At 39.5% G+C, this 11493-nt stretch overlaps 1 protein-coding gene across 1 annotated transcript in view; it reads left to right on the top strand.

Annotated features, from left to right (window-relative positions):
• Nucleotides 1–11391, top strand: part of USP40 (ubiquitin specific peptidase 40) — a gene marked incomplete at its 3' end in the record, with an annotated part of 23732 nt that extends 12341 nt beyond the window's left edge. The window contains exons 11-22 of the mRNA XM_009866687.1: nucleotides 194–275; nucleotides 1285–1456; nucleotides 2256–2340; nucleotides 3444–3514; nucleotides 4620–4939; nucleotides 5877–6003; nucleotides 6654–6711; nucleotides 7383–7436; nucleotides 8749–8837; nucleotides 9167–9247; nucleotides 10061–10097; nucleotides 11327–11391. Of these exons, the coding sequence (XP_009864989.1) occupies nucleotides 194–275; nucleotides 1285–1456; nucleotides 2256–2340; nucleotides 3444–3514; nucleotides 4620–4939; nucleotides 5877–6003; nucleotides 6654–6711; nucleotides 7383–7436; nucleotides 8749–8837; nucleotides 9167–9247; nucleotides 10061–10097; nucleotides 11327–11391 (1241 nt within the window). The remainder of the gene's footprint in view (nucleotides 1–193; nucleotides 276–1284; nucleotides 1457–2255; nucleotides 2341–3443; nucleotides 3515–4619; nucleotides 4940–5876; nucleotides 6004–6653; nucleotides 6712–7382; nucleotides 7437–8748; nucleotides 8838–9166; nucleotides 9248–10060; nucleotides 10098–11326) is intronic.
• Between the last annotated feature and the right edge of the window lie 102 nt (nucleotides 11392–11493).

Raw genomic sequence — 11493 nt, forward strand, 5'->3', positions numbered from 1 at the left:
AGAGCTAAAAGCACTTGTTTGTTCTATGTGTCATCTTCCAGTTTAATTTTCTCTGTTATGAAAGGATACAACATTATTGCTCTGAATTTTCAATGATTTCCATACTGCAATGTCTCATCTTGATCACTTTTCTTGTTTGCCAAAACACGTTTTAAGCAGCTGAGGCCAAACTAGCCTATATTATTTGTTGCAGCGCGAGGAAATCCAAGGTACCAAATTCCCGAACACCTTCTGAATGAAATGAATGCTGCTAATACTGAACTACAGAAAAAGAGGTATATTTATGTGACTGTACGCATCTCTTGAACAGCATTCTTAATCTGCAGATCTCCAAAGTGATGTAAGATGAAAGAAGCTCCTTGAATCTGGCCAGATACTAAAATGATTCAGGGTTGTAGAGGAACACAACTTGTGTGCCCAGATTCTACCTTCTGCTGTTCCCTGCTTCCCTGTTACTAGCGTGACTAGGCTTTCTACAGAATTTCAAGGGAAACTTGCTTACAGTAAAAAATTGTTCCCTTCTTTTGGCAAAATGCAGTGCAATTCTGGCGGGAGAATGGAGCACGTAAAAATAATGTTTACAGAGGGAGTTCTCCATTGGGAGAAGGAGGAGCGGCTTGGTTCATTGTGAAACAACAGATAAATGGTATCTTTTGACATAAACGTAGAGGAAGGAGCTAGTGGTATTCGGGGGGGTTGAATCTTTTCTGCTGAGGAACACAGAGAACTGATTCTCAGTGAAGCTATCAAAATACAGGCATGCACAGAAGATGCAAGTCTTGTGTAATGTCTCTATACTGTGCAGATTTCATTCCTTTATATTTTATTTGCTTCCATGTTTAGCTGATAGAACTGGATACAGGAATAAAGGAGGAAGGCGTGGCTGTGTGTGTCCTGACTCTGTTCCCATGCAGTTTTTCTCTCTGCGTTTCAACAGAGTGCTGATTTGGAACACAGCCTGAAAACCTACAATCTCCACATCTCTAAAAGATGAAGCTTGTCACACCATTTAGAAAGGTAGAAGCAAAGTATAGAAACACACAGAATGTATATATAGTGCTCACGTGGAGGTTATCTACGCTAGCTCTGTATTGCCCAGTGTGTAAATCACGGTCATCTTTGAGCATCTGTTTGCACACCCCTTGATGGAGAGGGGGAACACGACAGTAAATTTAACCATGAGGGTATCAGTTCCAGGACAACTGTGCAGAAGCATCTCTGAGATAAACTGGCCATTTGTTACTGTTATATTCTCTGGTTTATTATTGTGTTATTCTTTCAAAGAGCGGAATGTGACTCGGCAAACAATGGCATTGATTTACATCTCCATTTGAGCTCATGTTATAAATTCCACAACGGGGCTTTGCATCCTTCGCTTACTTGGAAAGAAAGTGTTGTGGATTTGACTATTGATAAAAGAAAAACACTAGGAGACCTCCGACAATCAGTATTCCAGGTATTTGCTATATTAAATGAACTCAAGCACTTCATTTTTACTTGAGCCACAACATTTACAAATGTGTTTATGCCACAATTTTTATCTCAGTGAAACATTTTCAACTGTAAATATAGTTTTAGGGGGCTAAAAATTATAATTGAGGTCTGCTCTTGAAGCACTGAAGAAGTCATGAAATTGATGGAGCTCTATGTAGACCTGAAAGCTCTCACAAGCTAATTATTTGTATTTGGGCAGCATATGCATGGGCATGAATTGACCCTTTGCAGAATTCCAGACTGCTTCTTACTGTTTCAGTCTGTGACAGATTTGTCTTTGTAATTCCAAGGAGCTAGTTGGCCTTAAGGGAAATAATCAGATTAGTTGAGTAAGAAAGAAAATCGGTTAAAATAAGTATTTATCTTAATTGAATGTGATATCTTTACATTTGTTCTCTACTGTGTTAAAGAAATATGACTATTTGTGTGATATTTTTTCACAAATATCTAAATCAAAGTGAACTTGGTGTCAGGAAACCCTGTTTGCGTTTCCCGTTCCTCACAGCCTTTGGCTAGTGTCCAGCTGAAGGTTTTGGTCTCTCTGGAGACTAGTCTGAAAGGCCAAGTTCGAAATGCTTGACTGTTTCCTCCATTACTGGCCTTGTTGAAATAAATAGCTGTGACTTGCTCAGTGTCACCGAGTGAGCTTGGTAGCCAGGCTGTAACAGCTTTCACTCAAAACTACAGCTCATTGCTTGTGACTCATTGCTTGCCGGTGTTTTATATCATTCTTTTTGTTTGTTTTTATTCTTCCCAATTAGATGTTGGAGTCTTGGGAAGGAGACATGATTCTCAGTATTGCCAAGCCTCTACCAGCAGGACTGCATCTTTACCAGATACTTGATGGTAAGACTGCTACATACAAGGCCTCCGTGTTATTTATATGGTGTATTTACTGCAGACGTTGAGGATTTCACAGGTAAAATGTCTTGACGTCGTGTATTACTGCACACTCTTCAAATTCAAACTTAGGTGCGTGTCCACTGCTGTTATTTAAGATGTTCTTGTACTTGAAATGAAGACTTTTGAGACCTTTATGTGTAACCTCTGTTGTGTAGTCTTTGTTGTGAAATACTTAAGATCTTCAGTCTTACTGTAAGTTTAAAGCATTTGCTGGCAAATTATCAGTCTATATTTTGACCTTGATTTGCTTATGAATGCTTGTTTTTGTAGTACTTACCTAATAGGTAGAGGAGATGATGGGGGAGAACCAGGGTAACATCAAAGGTTGGGTCTTCAACTTGGGTCTAACCTAGCATGAATACATTAGTTTATACTATGTATAAAATATTAATGTACTCTTAGTACATTAGTATTTTAAAATCATGAGTTCAGTATTGTTACGCTGTTCTAGGTGTTCATCTTCAAAAGCCTTTCAGCCATTTTTAAATTTTATACTGTTTGTGATTCAGTTTCAGAAAATTAGAGAACATTAGAAAATTCAGAGAACATAACCCAGCTTTCCACGATGCTGACATCAGAATACAGAGGCACTCATAGCCACTGTAAATATTTCTCCAAATGCTAGTGCAGTTCTTCTAATGACTTTTTTTAAAAAAAAAAATCTGAATCTGACTTGAACTCATTTATTAAATCCAGTCTTTTTGGTTTAAATCTGTTGATTCGCTGCTAAATCTCATGTAGGTAATCTTGCTCAGGCAGCTTTGCCACCAAGTGCTAACTTCTGTTCGCAAGTGGAATTGAATGGAAACCTTTGTGCTGCGGCCCTTTTTACTCAGTCACAGTTTTGCAGGGACATGTACCCACTTGTGTTGCTTTTGCTACAGCAGTGAGCCATAGCTTAGCTCATGTAAGTGTTGATCATGTGGCAGCTTTTATAATTCTACACTTGAGCCAGCCTAGAATGTACCAGCATATTTCAGTTTACCGGGTGGCCCTGCTTGCCTGTTTTGTGGGGGGCAAGAACTTGATGATTTTGTCCTTTTCAGGAGATGAGCTGACGCTGGATGGCATCGGGCTGGCTGATGGAGCAGACATCTTTGTGTGGAATGGGAAAGAGGTAAAAGAACCAAACACCTTCTCTCCTCATCAGTTCTGAAAAGATGAGACGCTCCAGCCGTGTTACTGGAAGTGACGGTGTGTTCTGCAGATGTGCTGCTGGCACAGCACGACAACGTTGAGTTTTGTGACACCTCTTCAGCTTCGTCTAGGATACTGTGTTTTTACAACTTATCAGTATACCTTAAGTGATGTAAAATGTGCTGCTTGATAAAATTATAAACGGAATTACACTATGCAGAATGTGATGTGGTCAGACTGATAAGTGCCTGTAAGATACCCAGTGCCAGTTACATTGGTAGTGTGTTCTGAAAACATCTGGTGCCTCTTGGAAAAAGATCAGTTCATTGTACTGAGGTAACAAAACCATATGCCTTCTAGACCTGTCAGTGACTACTTGGATATAAAATAAGTCTCCCTGAAATGCTGTGCTTCTTTTCTAGTGTTGAATCTTCCTTTAATGATAAAAGTTTCTGCTTAACTTTGAAATACTTGCCTCAGTGGTTATGTAACAGAGCATTTTATTGCATTTCCGTAATGGAATATAATTTTACATTTCAAAGATTTTTCTTGAAAAAGCGTGAAATTTCTTTCTGATTTATCAAAAAAAAGAATCTAGAAACAAAAGAAAACATCTAGTAACAGGGTTGTTATACTTTTAGTAAGGTCTTCACTACTCCAGCTTACTGTGTGATTAAATTTTTTTTGGCAAGGAACTTTTTCTGAGTTGAATATGAGAAAGGCCAGATTTTAAAATCTTAACTCCTGATCTGCCTCAGTCACACTTTTAGGTAGTTCTTTAATATCCTGAGGGGCTAAATTTCTCTGTTCTTAATCTGATGGACACCAAGTGTCCACTGGTTTCCCAGCTACCGTTACCAGTGCATTTACTGTATCTGCAGACTTGGAACAGACCTTAGCATTATGCTTTCTCTTCCCAACACGTTGGAGTTGTTCAGTAGGCACTTGGTCCAAGATGCTTTATTTCTAATTGAGGTGAAAGAGTCCATCTTTTTGTCTCGATAATTTTATTGCTGTCATTTATTGCTGTCCAGTCTTTCCTGTATTTTATCGCCACTGCATAGATCGTGTGTTCCTTACCTCAGGTCGGTGGAACAAAGGTGATGACAGGCCCTGCTCATGAACCTGTGGTCATCAACGTTCTTCGTTTAGCGGAGTACAACGAAGGAGGCAAGGGTCAGCATTTTACAGAATCGCAGCACGTCTTTTCGTGCAGCACAAAACTGGGTGATCTGCGCAGAGCCTTGGCACCGTCAGGAGGAATCATCTTGAAGAATGGGTCAGGACCAGATAAAGAAGCCAAGGACTGGGAAGTTTTTCTTGAAGAAGATATGAAGGAAACAGTTAAAAGTGTTGGTCTCACGGATGGATGCTCAGTACTTGTCTTAGACAGCCATGACCAGAGGTAATCATATTGATTACAAGTGTAATTAAACAAAAAGACAATTTTTTTAGTCAAAATTTTGCTAGCTCTATATGTTCTTTTAACTAATTGTCACTTTGAGCTTTTTGAATAAAGATAATGTAATCTGATTTTAGTTTTGGAGGCATGTATCAACTGTTAGATATTTCTTTGCTCTTGAAGCTCAGATGTTGTCACATCCTTTGACTTCGGAAGGGAAAAACTTAGAACAACTTGTGCCCTGTGTGCTGCACATCTTTGGCATAATGTGAATTTTTGAGGTTTGAGTTGTGTGATTCTCCAAGGGACTTGGTGGGATGAGAGAACAGAGCAGTATCAGAAGAGTATGCAGTTCTGCTGAATCTCCCAGTTGAATCTGAATTTATCAGGGACAAATTTTTGGTCTTCTTTCATTTCCAAGTGTATATCCTTGAGGTTAGGTTCCTGCTTCCAGAGACTCTATGTGCTTGTTACGTAAATTCTGACTTCCGGATTGCAACAGTACTGAAAATTGAGATTGAATCAACCAGTGAGAGGGCTCTTCACCAAAAACTGTTTCTGTGTTTATATACAGTAGCAGAGAGAGAGAATCACAAGCTTGAGTTATGACTAGACATGCTTTTGCAATATTTTTTTTTTACAATGTTTTTCCTAGAGGCCTTAAATCCAACCTCAGAAAGTGACTTAGTCTCCAGAGTGCCTTCAGAAGCTCAGGCCTTACTGAAAGCCAGTTAACAAACTGAGGGTTTTTACTGGTTTACTCACCAGCCCAGAGGTGCCTGGATGCTGCCTGAGGCCTCTGACTCTTGCCCTGTGACATACCATCACTATTAATAATCTAGGTGTTACCGCTTTGCGGGCTATGTAGTATGTAGTGATCTAGTCCAAACAATGTGTAACTTTCCTGCTTTTGACCATCTTGCACTGCTCATTCTTACAGCTTTGTGAACGTGTCAAGCGGCAATTTAACTGCTTTTACGTATGACATCAGCTGGCTTCAAGTTAAAAGCTTCTGCGGGATGGATGATGACGAGAAAAACGTTAAAATTACTGCCACGATTGAAACAGTAAGAACCGTGATTGTTCAGGGATGTAACACAGGCTGTCCCTGCCACGCTTGGCCGGTGCACTTGGACTAATTAATGAGGAGTGGATTTAGCCTTGGGGCTGATGTTTTTCAGTGGTGAAAGTAGTGTGTAACTCAGTTACCGTTACTGGAATACTCTGATGTGTAATAACTTAAACCAGTGCAGTCCACATTAGCGTGTTTTAGTGTGAAACTATTGTCATTTGGACCATCCTGTAAATGTATGTTTGGGACTATGTCAGTAAACAAAACCTAAAGGAGGAGGAAAGTGTTACTTCTTGCTTTCAAAATAAGATAGGAAATAATGCTGGGTTTCCCTGAGGGGTGGGCTTCTCTGGCGTTAGAGAAAATAGGAAGTACTGCGTACTTTTGCTCACAGTGTTACCACTTGTGAAATACTAGTCGTTTGTCAAATCAAAAAATTAAAGACCATTTATTTGTTATATATTATATCATATTTGGTATGATAATGTTAACGAAATGTTTTCTTAGCTGTGTATAGCGTTAACAGGAATAAGAACGTAACTGTGATGCGTTTCAGGTGAAGGCTGCCTCTTGTGGACTGACATTTGAACAGTAGATGTGTTACTGGCATTCTGTATTGGAGGTGGTAATATTGATTTCTTTTAGGTCATGTCAGATATCAAAATGAAAGCAATACGGGAGCTTCGCCTAGAGGAAGAACTAGGTAAGTGTCCAGATGCTTTACTTTTAGATCTGAGAATGTTGGAATTTACTGGGCGGCTTCTTGCTTTTTGCATCAGCCTATTCCAAATAGCAAATCCATTGCTATTAGGAGGTCTTTTTGAAGGAAAGAGGGTGCAAAGGACTTAAAATTCATCTAATACTAAAGAAAATTATTTTTTTCTAGCTTAAATGAAATAGATCAGTGTAAGACTTGATTAGAATACATTTTACGACACTTTTTTTTCAGAAGCTGTTTGAGGAGCTATAATCATAGTCTCTTACCAAAGTACTATGCTCAGAATTGAAGAATATTTTTTAACCTTATTCCTTTCTTTAAAACACTCCAGTATTCTTTCTTTAATTTTTTTTGTTGATCCCTTTACCTTTGGAAGCAATTGGTCGCTTTGTAGTATTTTAATGATTGTGGTTAACAGCTGCCTTCAAAGAGAACGTAATCTGTGACACTGAAATGATGAAAACTAAACTTTTCACAAAGTCTCTAGGAATCTCTTCAATTGTACTTTTAATACAGTAACTTGAGGAGGCCTCTAAAATAAACCTGTTGTTGTCATTAATCTTTAACGTGTTACCTGTCTGAAGCTCTGAGCCAAATTTCTTCTCATTTGAATGACTTAATGCGTCTGTCTCTCTTTGCTGCCCTTTTTGTTACAGCAAATGACAGCTGTCTTAGACCTGTTAGTGGAAATGGGAAACTTCTTTCTCCAGGTAAATTTATTTATTCATGGTTCTATTAGAAGTTCAATTGGGAAACTTTAAGCTTCCTTTCTTTCTTTACTGGGAGACGTCCACACACTTAACTCCACTTATTTCCAGACTTAACTGAAACAGTTGTGTGGCTTGTGTTTTGGGTTTTTTTTTCAGTTTTACTGTATTTTAACAGTACTAATACAAAGCTAGAGGTTAGACTTGAATCACAGAATGTTAGGTGTTGGAAGAGACTGCTAGAGATCATCTAGTCCAATCCTCCTGGCAGAGCAGAATCACCTAGGGTAGGTCACACAGGAACGTGTCCAGGCAGGTTTTGAAAGACTCCAGTAGACGAAGACTCCACCACCTCTCTGGGCAGTCTGCTCCGTGCTCTGTCACCCTCAAAATAAAGAAGTTCCTCCTCTCGTTTAGGTGGGGCAGAGGTGAGAAACTGAGCAGATCATCTTCGTGCCTGCTGGGAAACATTTTCTGTGTCTTTGCTATTTTGCTAGTATGTTGCATTAGTAAAACACAGCCAGGAAGCCAGGGAGAGGTTAATTCCTCTCCTTTCAGTGCTCATCAGACAACCTCTGGAGTATTGTGTCTATTTTGAGGGTTCCCCAGCATGATAAAGAAACCCTTCCAAACTCGAGCCAGTCCGAAGGGGAGCACCCAGGGAGCCAGAATAAATGAAAGGAGAGGGAAGCTGAATTCTTCCAGCCTGAGAGGAAGAGGCTTGGGGGAGAGGAGGGATAATTGCCATCTTTAACTTCTTAACATGGATCTATAGAGAAGGTAGAGCCAGATTATTCTCAGAGGACCGCATAAAAAGCATCAGAGGCAGCAGACACAGGTTTTGGTGAAAAATTCCAGGTGGTGTCCTGGAGGGAAGGGAATTCACATTGGGAGTGGACAAACAATAGACAGGGAAGCCCTGGAAGGCTGGAAGAGCCCTGGAGGTATTCAGGGCTTGACTGGAAAGAGCCCAGAGGGAACTGATCTGAGTTCAGAGATGGTTCTTCTTTGAGTGAGGGTTTGGACCAAAAAACCTATGAAGATGCCTTCCAACCTAAATTCTAATTCTAACTGTCTAATTCTAAATTCTATGTGTCTCCCCATATACAAGAGACAGTGGGGAGGAACTCTTCTACAAACGTTGCTTTGCTCTCGTCGTAGGAGGCTCACCAATCTGATGTCAACAGTGTGGAATTCCAGTTCTGTAAATGTCACTGAACATCTTTAGCTTACTCTAAAGAACAGCATAATAGAGCAGATGTTTTCAGGAAGCAGCAGTTTATGATTTTTCTCTATGTTTTTGTCCTCTCTGAAGTGCCTGAGGATTATACTGTCAAGGAAGCTGAACTGAAAATGGGAAGCTTGCTAGGGCTGTGCCGTGGGAAAGCTCCAACTTCCACTCAGGTATAGTAGTGCTGAGACTGAAAGTCTTGTGCTACTTTTCTGCCTTGTTTACATTTCCCAGTATTTCATGTAGTCCTCTTTTTTTTACCCTTGTAATGGCATGGGAGAAAAAATGCTTGGTGATGCAGAGAATTACCCATATCAGCCTGAGGGCTCACACCGTTTGCTTCAGTTGCAGAAGCCAAGAGCATATACATGAACTGTTACTATAGTTCCTATGACTAAGGGTAAATTGTTTATCATTCATCTGTTTGTGGTTGTCCAACTTCTGTGCTTTGATGTGCATATACTTTGATAAAGAGCATGTATTGTACTTGCTTTTTTTTTAGCTCTTCTTATATTTTATCGTTGACCAAAATGCAAGCTCTGAAATGGAAATAGTTGTGGAAGAGACCGCCTCTGTCAAAGAGGTAAGTCAAAAACTTGTCGTGCCTGGCCCAGGTCTGCTGCTCCTGGAGAGCTTCACTTTATATCTGTGCGTCACTTCTGGTCACCGGGAGATACTGAGGCAGAGGAAGTGCTTCAACTCCAGAAGGCCAGTGGGCAGGAGTGCCTTCATCTTTGACCAAGTAGTAAAGTAACATCCTTGCTTTTTCCCCCAAGGATGAGCATAGTTGACTGCTTTGGGCCTGGCTAGCCCCTCCTTTTATACACAGCACTCCTCAGCGTGACACACAGTCATGGCAGAGCCTGACACAGGTCCTTGTAGTTCATCCGGCTCTGAATGTGCAGAATTTGAGTGAGAGGTGTCAGGAGGAGCTGTGCCAGTGTGAAGGAAGCAGTTCTTGGTATTGACAGTCCAGGCTTCTGGCACAGAGTGCCGACATCTACGAGTAGTGGCTGGAATGCGTTGAGTTTGCAGGTTTGATTTCTGAAATGTGCATCTTCAAACTCTGGGACAGATTTTCTTTGGGTAAAGCAACAAACTGACATCAGAGAGTGTGTTGCCTTTTTTTTTTTTTTTTTTTTTTTTTAAACAGTTTGTGAAAGCTGACTCAGTGTAGTAAATTTCTTACCTGTGAAAACAATCCCATACTTGTCAGGTTTAGTATGTAGCTCAAATACACCATGTCTGTATAATTATAAAGATTATAGGAGCTGACCAGGAATCAGCCACTTGGTTTTTATCTTAGAAAATTATAGTGTAGACTTACTGAAAACTTTGTATTTCCCAGCCTCTGCATTGAGACAAGTCTCACCATATATTGGGTTTTTTTTTACAGTGTCTAAATTTAATGCTGGAAAAAGCTGGATTATCAGGTTAGTTGTATTGTTATTTAATGTTTTCTTAAAAGGGATTTCCAGTTTTCTAAGACAGCTCTTGTTGCCCATAAAGCTTGCAATTTTGTTGTTAAAATGATAGATGTGTTGTTGTAATGTGAGGAAAGAATTTTAAACTTACTGCCTTGTTCTGATAGAAGCTGGCTGTGCAGTTCCTCTTGAAAATCAGTTTCAGTCTTTATTTAATCAAAATACAGCAAAATCCACAACTGCTTGACTGTTTTCTTGGGTGCATGTGCAGGTGGAATTGTTTGGCTGCTTTGACAAGATTTTCTATTGTAGTGGGAAGCACTACGTGAGATTAACTGTAAAAAATAATTTTTGGTCGCTTTGCAAAACCAAATGATTCAAAATGAGCTCACAGTTTGGCCATTGTTTGAGAATCTGAGAGGTAGCAGGTACGTGTTACTAAGCTTTTGCTTGAGGGTTAAGGAGGAGATAGAGACAGCACTACCATGACACACCAGTTTCCTGGCTGAGCAACTCTTCCACTGATGCTGATAGTGAGGAAGGAGCCAGGAGCACTGTTTTCCAGCTTTTATTCTAAACATTCCTTGAATATTGAATTTGTGTTACAGTGGAGCAATGATTGCAAATTCAGGCATGCCCTGAAAATCATAAACGTTCACCTGAAAGACATTACTGTCAGAATATCCACTGAGTAGCCCAACTGAAAATTAAATACTGTGCTCTTGTGTACTTGTATGTATGAGTTGAAGTAGTTAATACTATGTTGAAATAAACTTAACCTTTTTCATTTCCCTGTAGCGTAGGTTTACTGCCAAGAAACAATGGCTCTGTTTTTATTGCTTTACTTTATATTACACATTTTTGAACAGTTGAATTTGGCCTTGTGTAGAGATTTGTGATCTGGCTGTTTTCATCAAAGAAATGTCAGGCATCAGGGTATTTTGATATTCGTGTTGTTTAAAAAGCCTGCAAGGTATTCTTTTTTTTCCCCATGGAGTTTATTTATGAGATTCCTTCTGAGCTTGGTTTTTTTAGTTATGAAAGTCAAATTTTGTACCTTGCAAAGAGTAAAGTGCATTTTCCTCAATTATTTGAGTCAAATGAAAAAGTTTAATTGTGCTTGTTTTTTAACAACAAACAAAAAAAGCAAAAGAATCTCTTACCCCTTATTAAGAGGTTTGCAATGTTATTTTCAAAACAGCATTACTGGCTAATTAGTTTTGAATTTTTTTTTATAGGTGACAACTGGCATTTGAGAAGGATCGACTGGTGCTATGAAGCAGGGGAAGCATTAAGTCAGGAAGTAAGAGGATCCTATTTTTGACTTGAGTCATGCTGCAGTTTATTCACCCCACTTTTCTCTAGAGTCTGAAGAGAGCTGCAGTAAAGCAAATGGGTGGAGGTT

Source organism: Apaloderma vittatum, unplaced genomic scaffold (assembly GCF_000703405.1).
Source record: "Apaloderma vittatum isolate BGI_N311 unplaced genomic scaffold, ASM70340v1 scaffold17323, whole genome shotgun sequence".
In the NCBI taxonomy this organism is placed as follows: Eukaryota; Metazoa; Chordata; class Aves; order Trogoniformes; family Trogonidae; genus Apaloderma; species Apaloderma vittatum.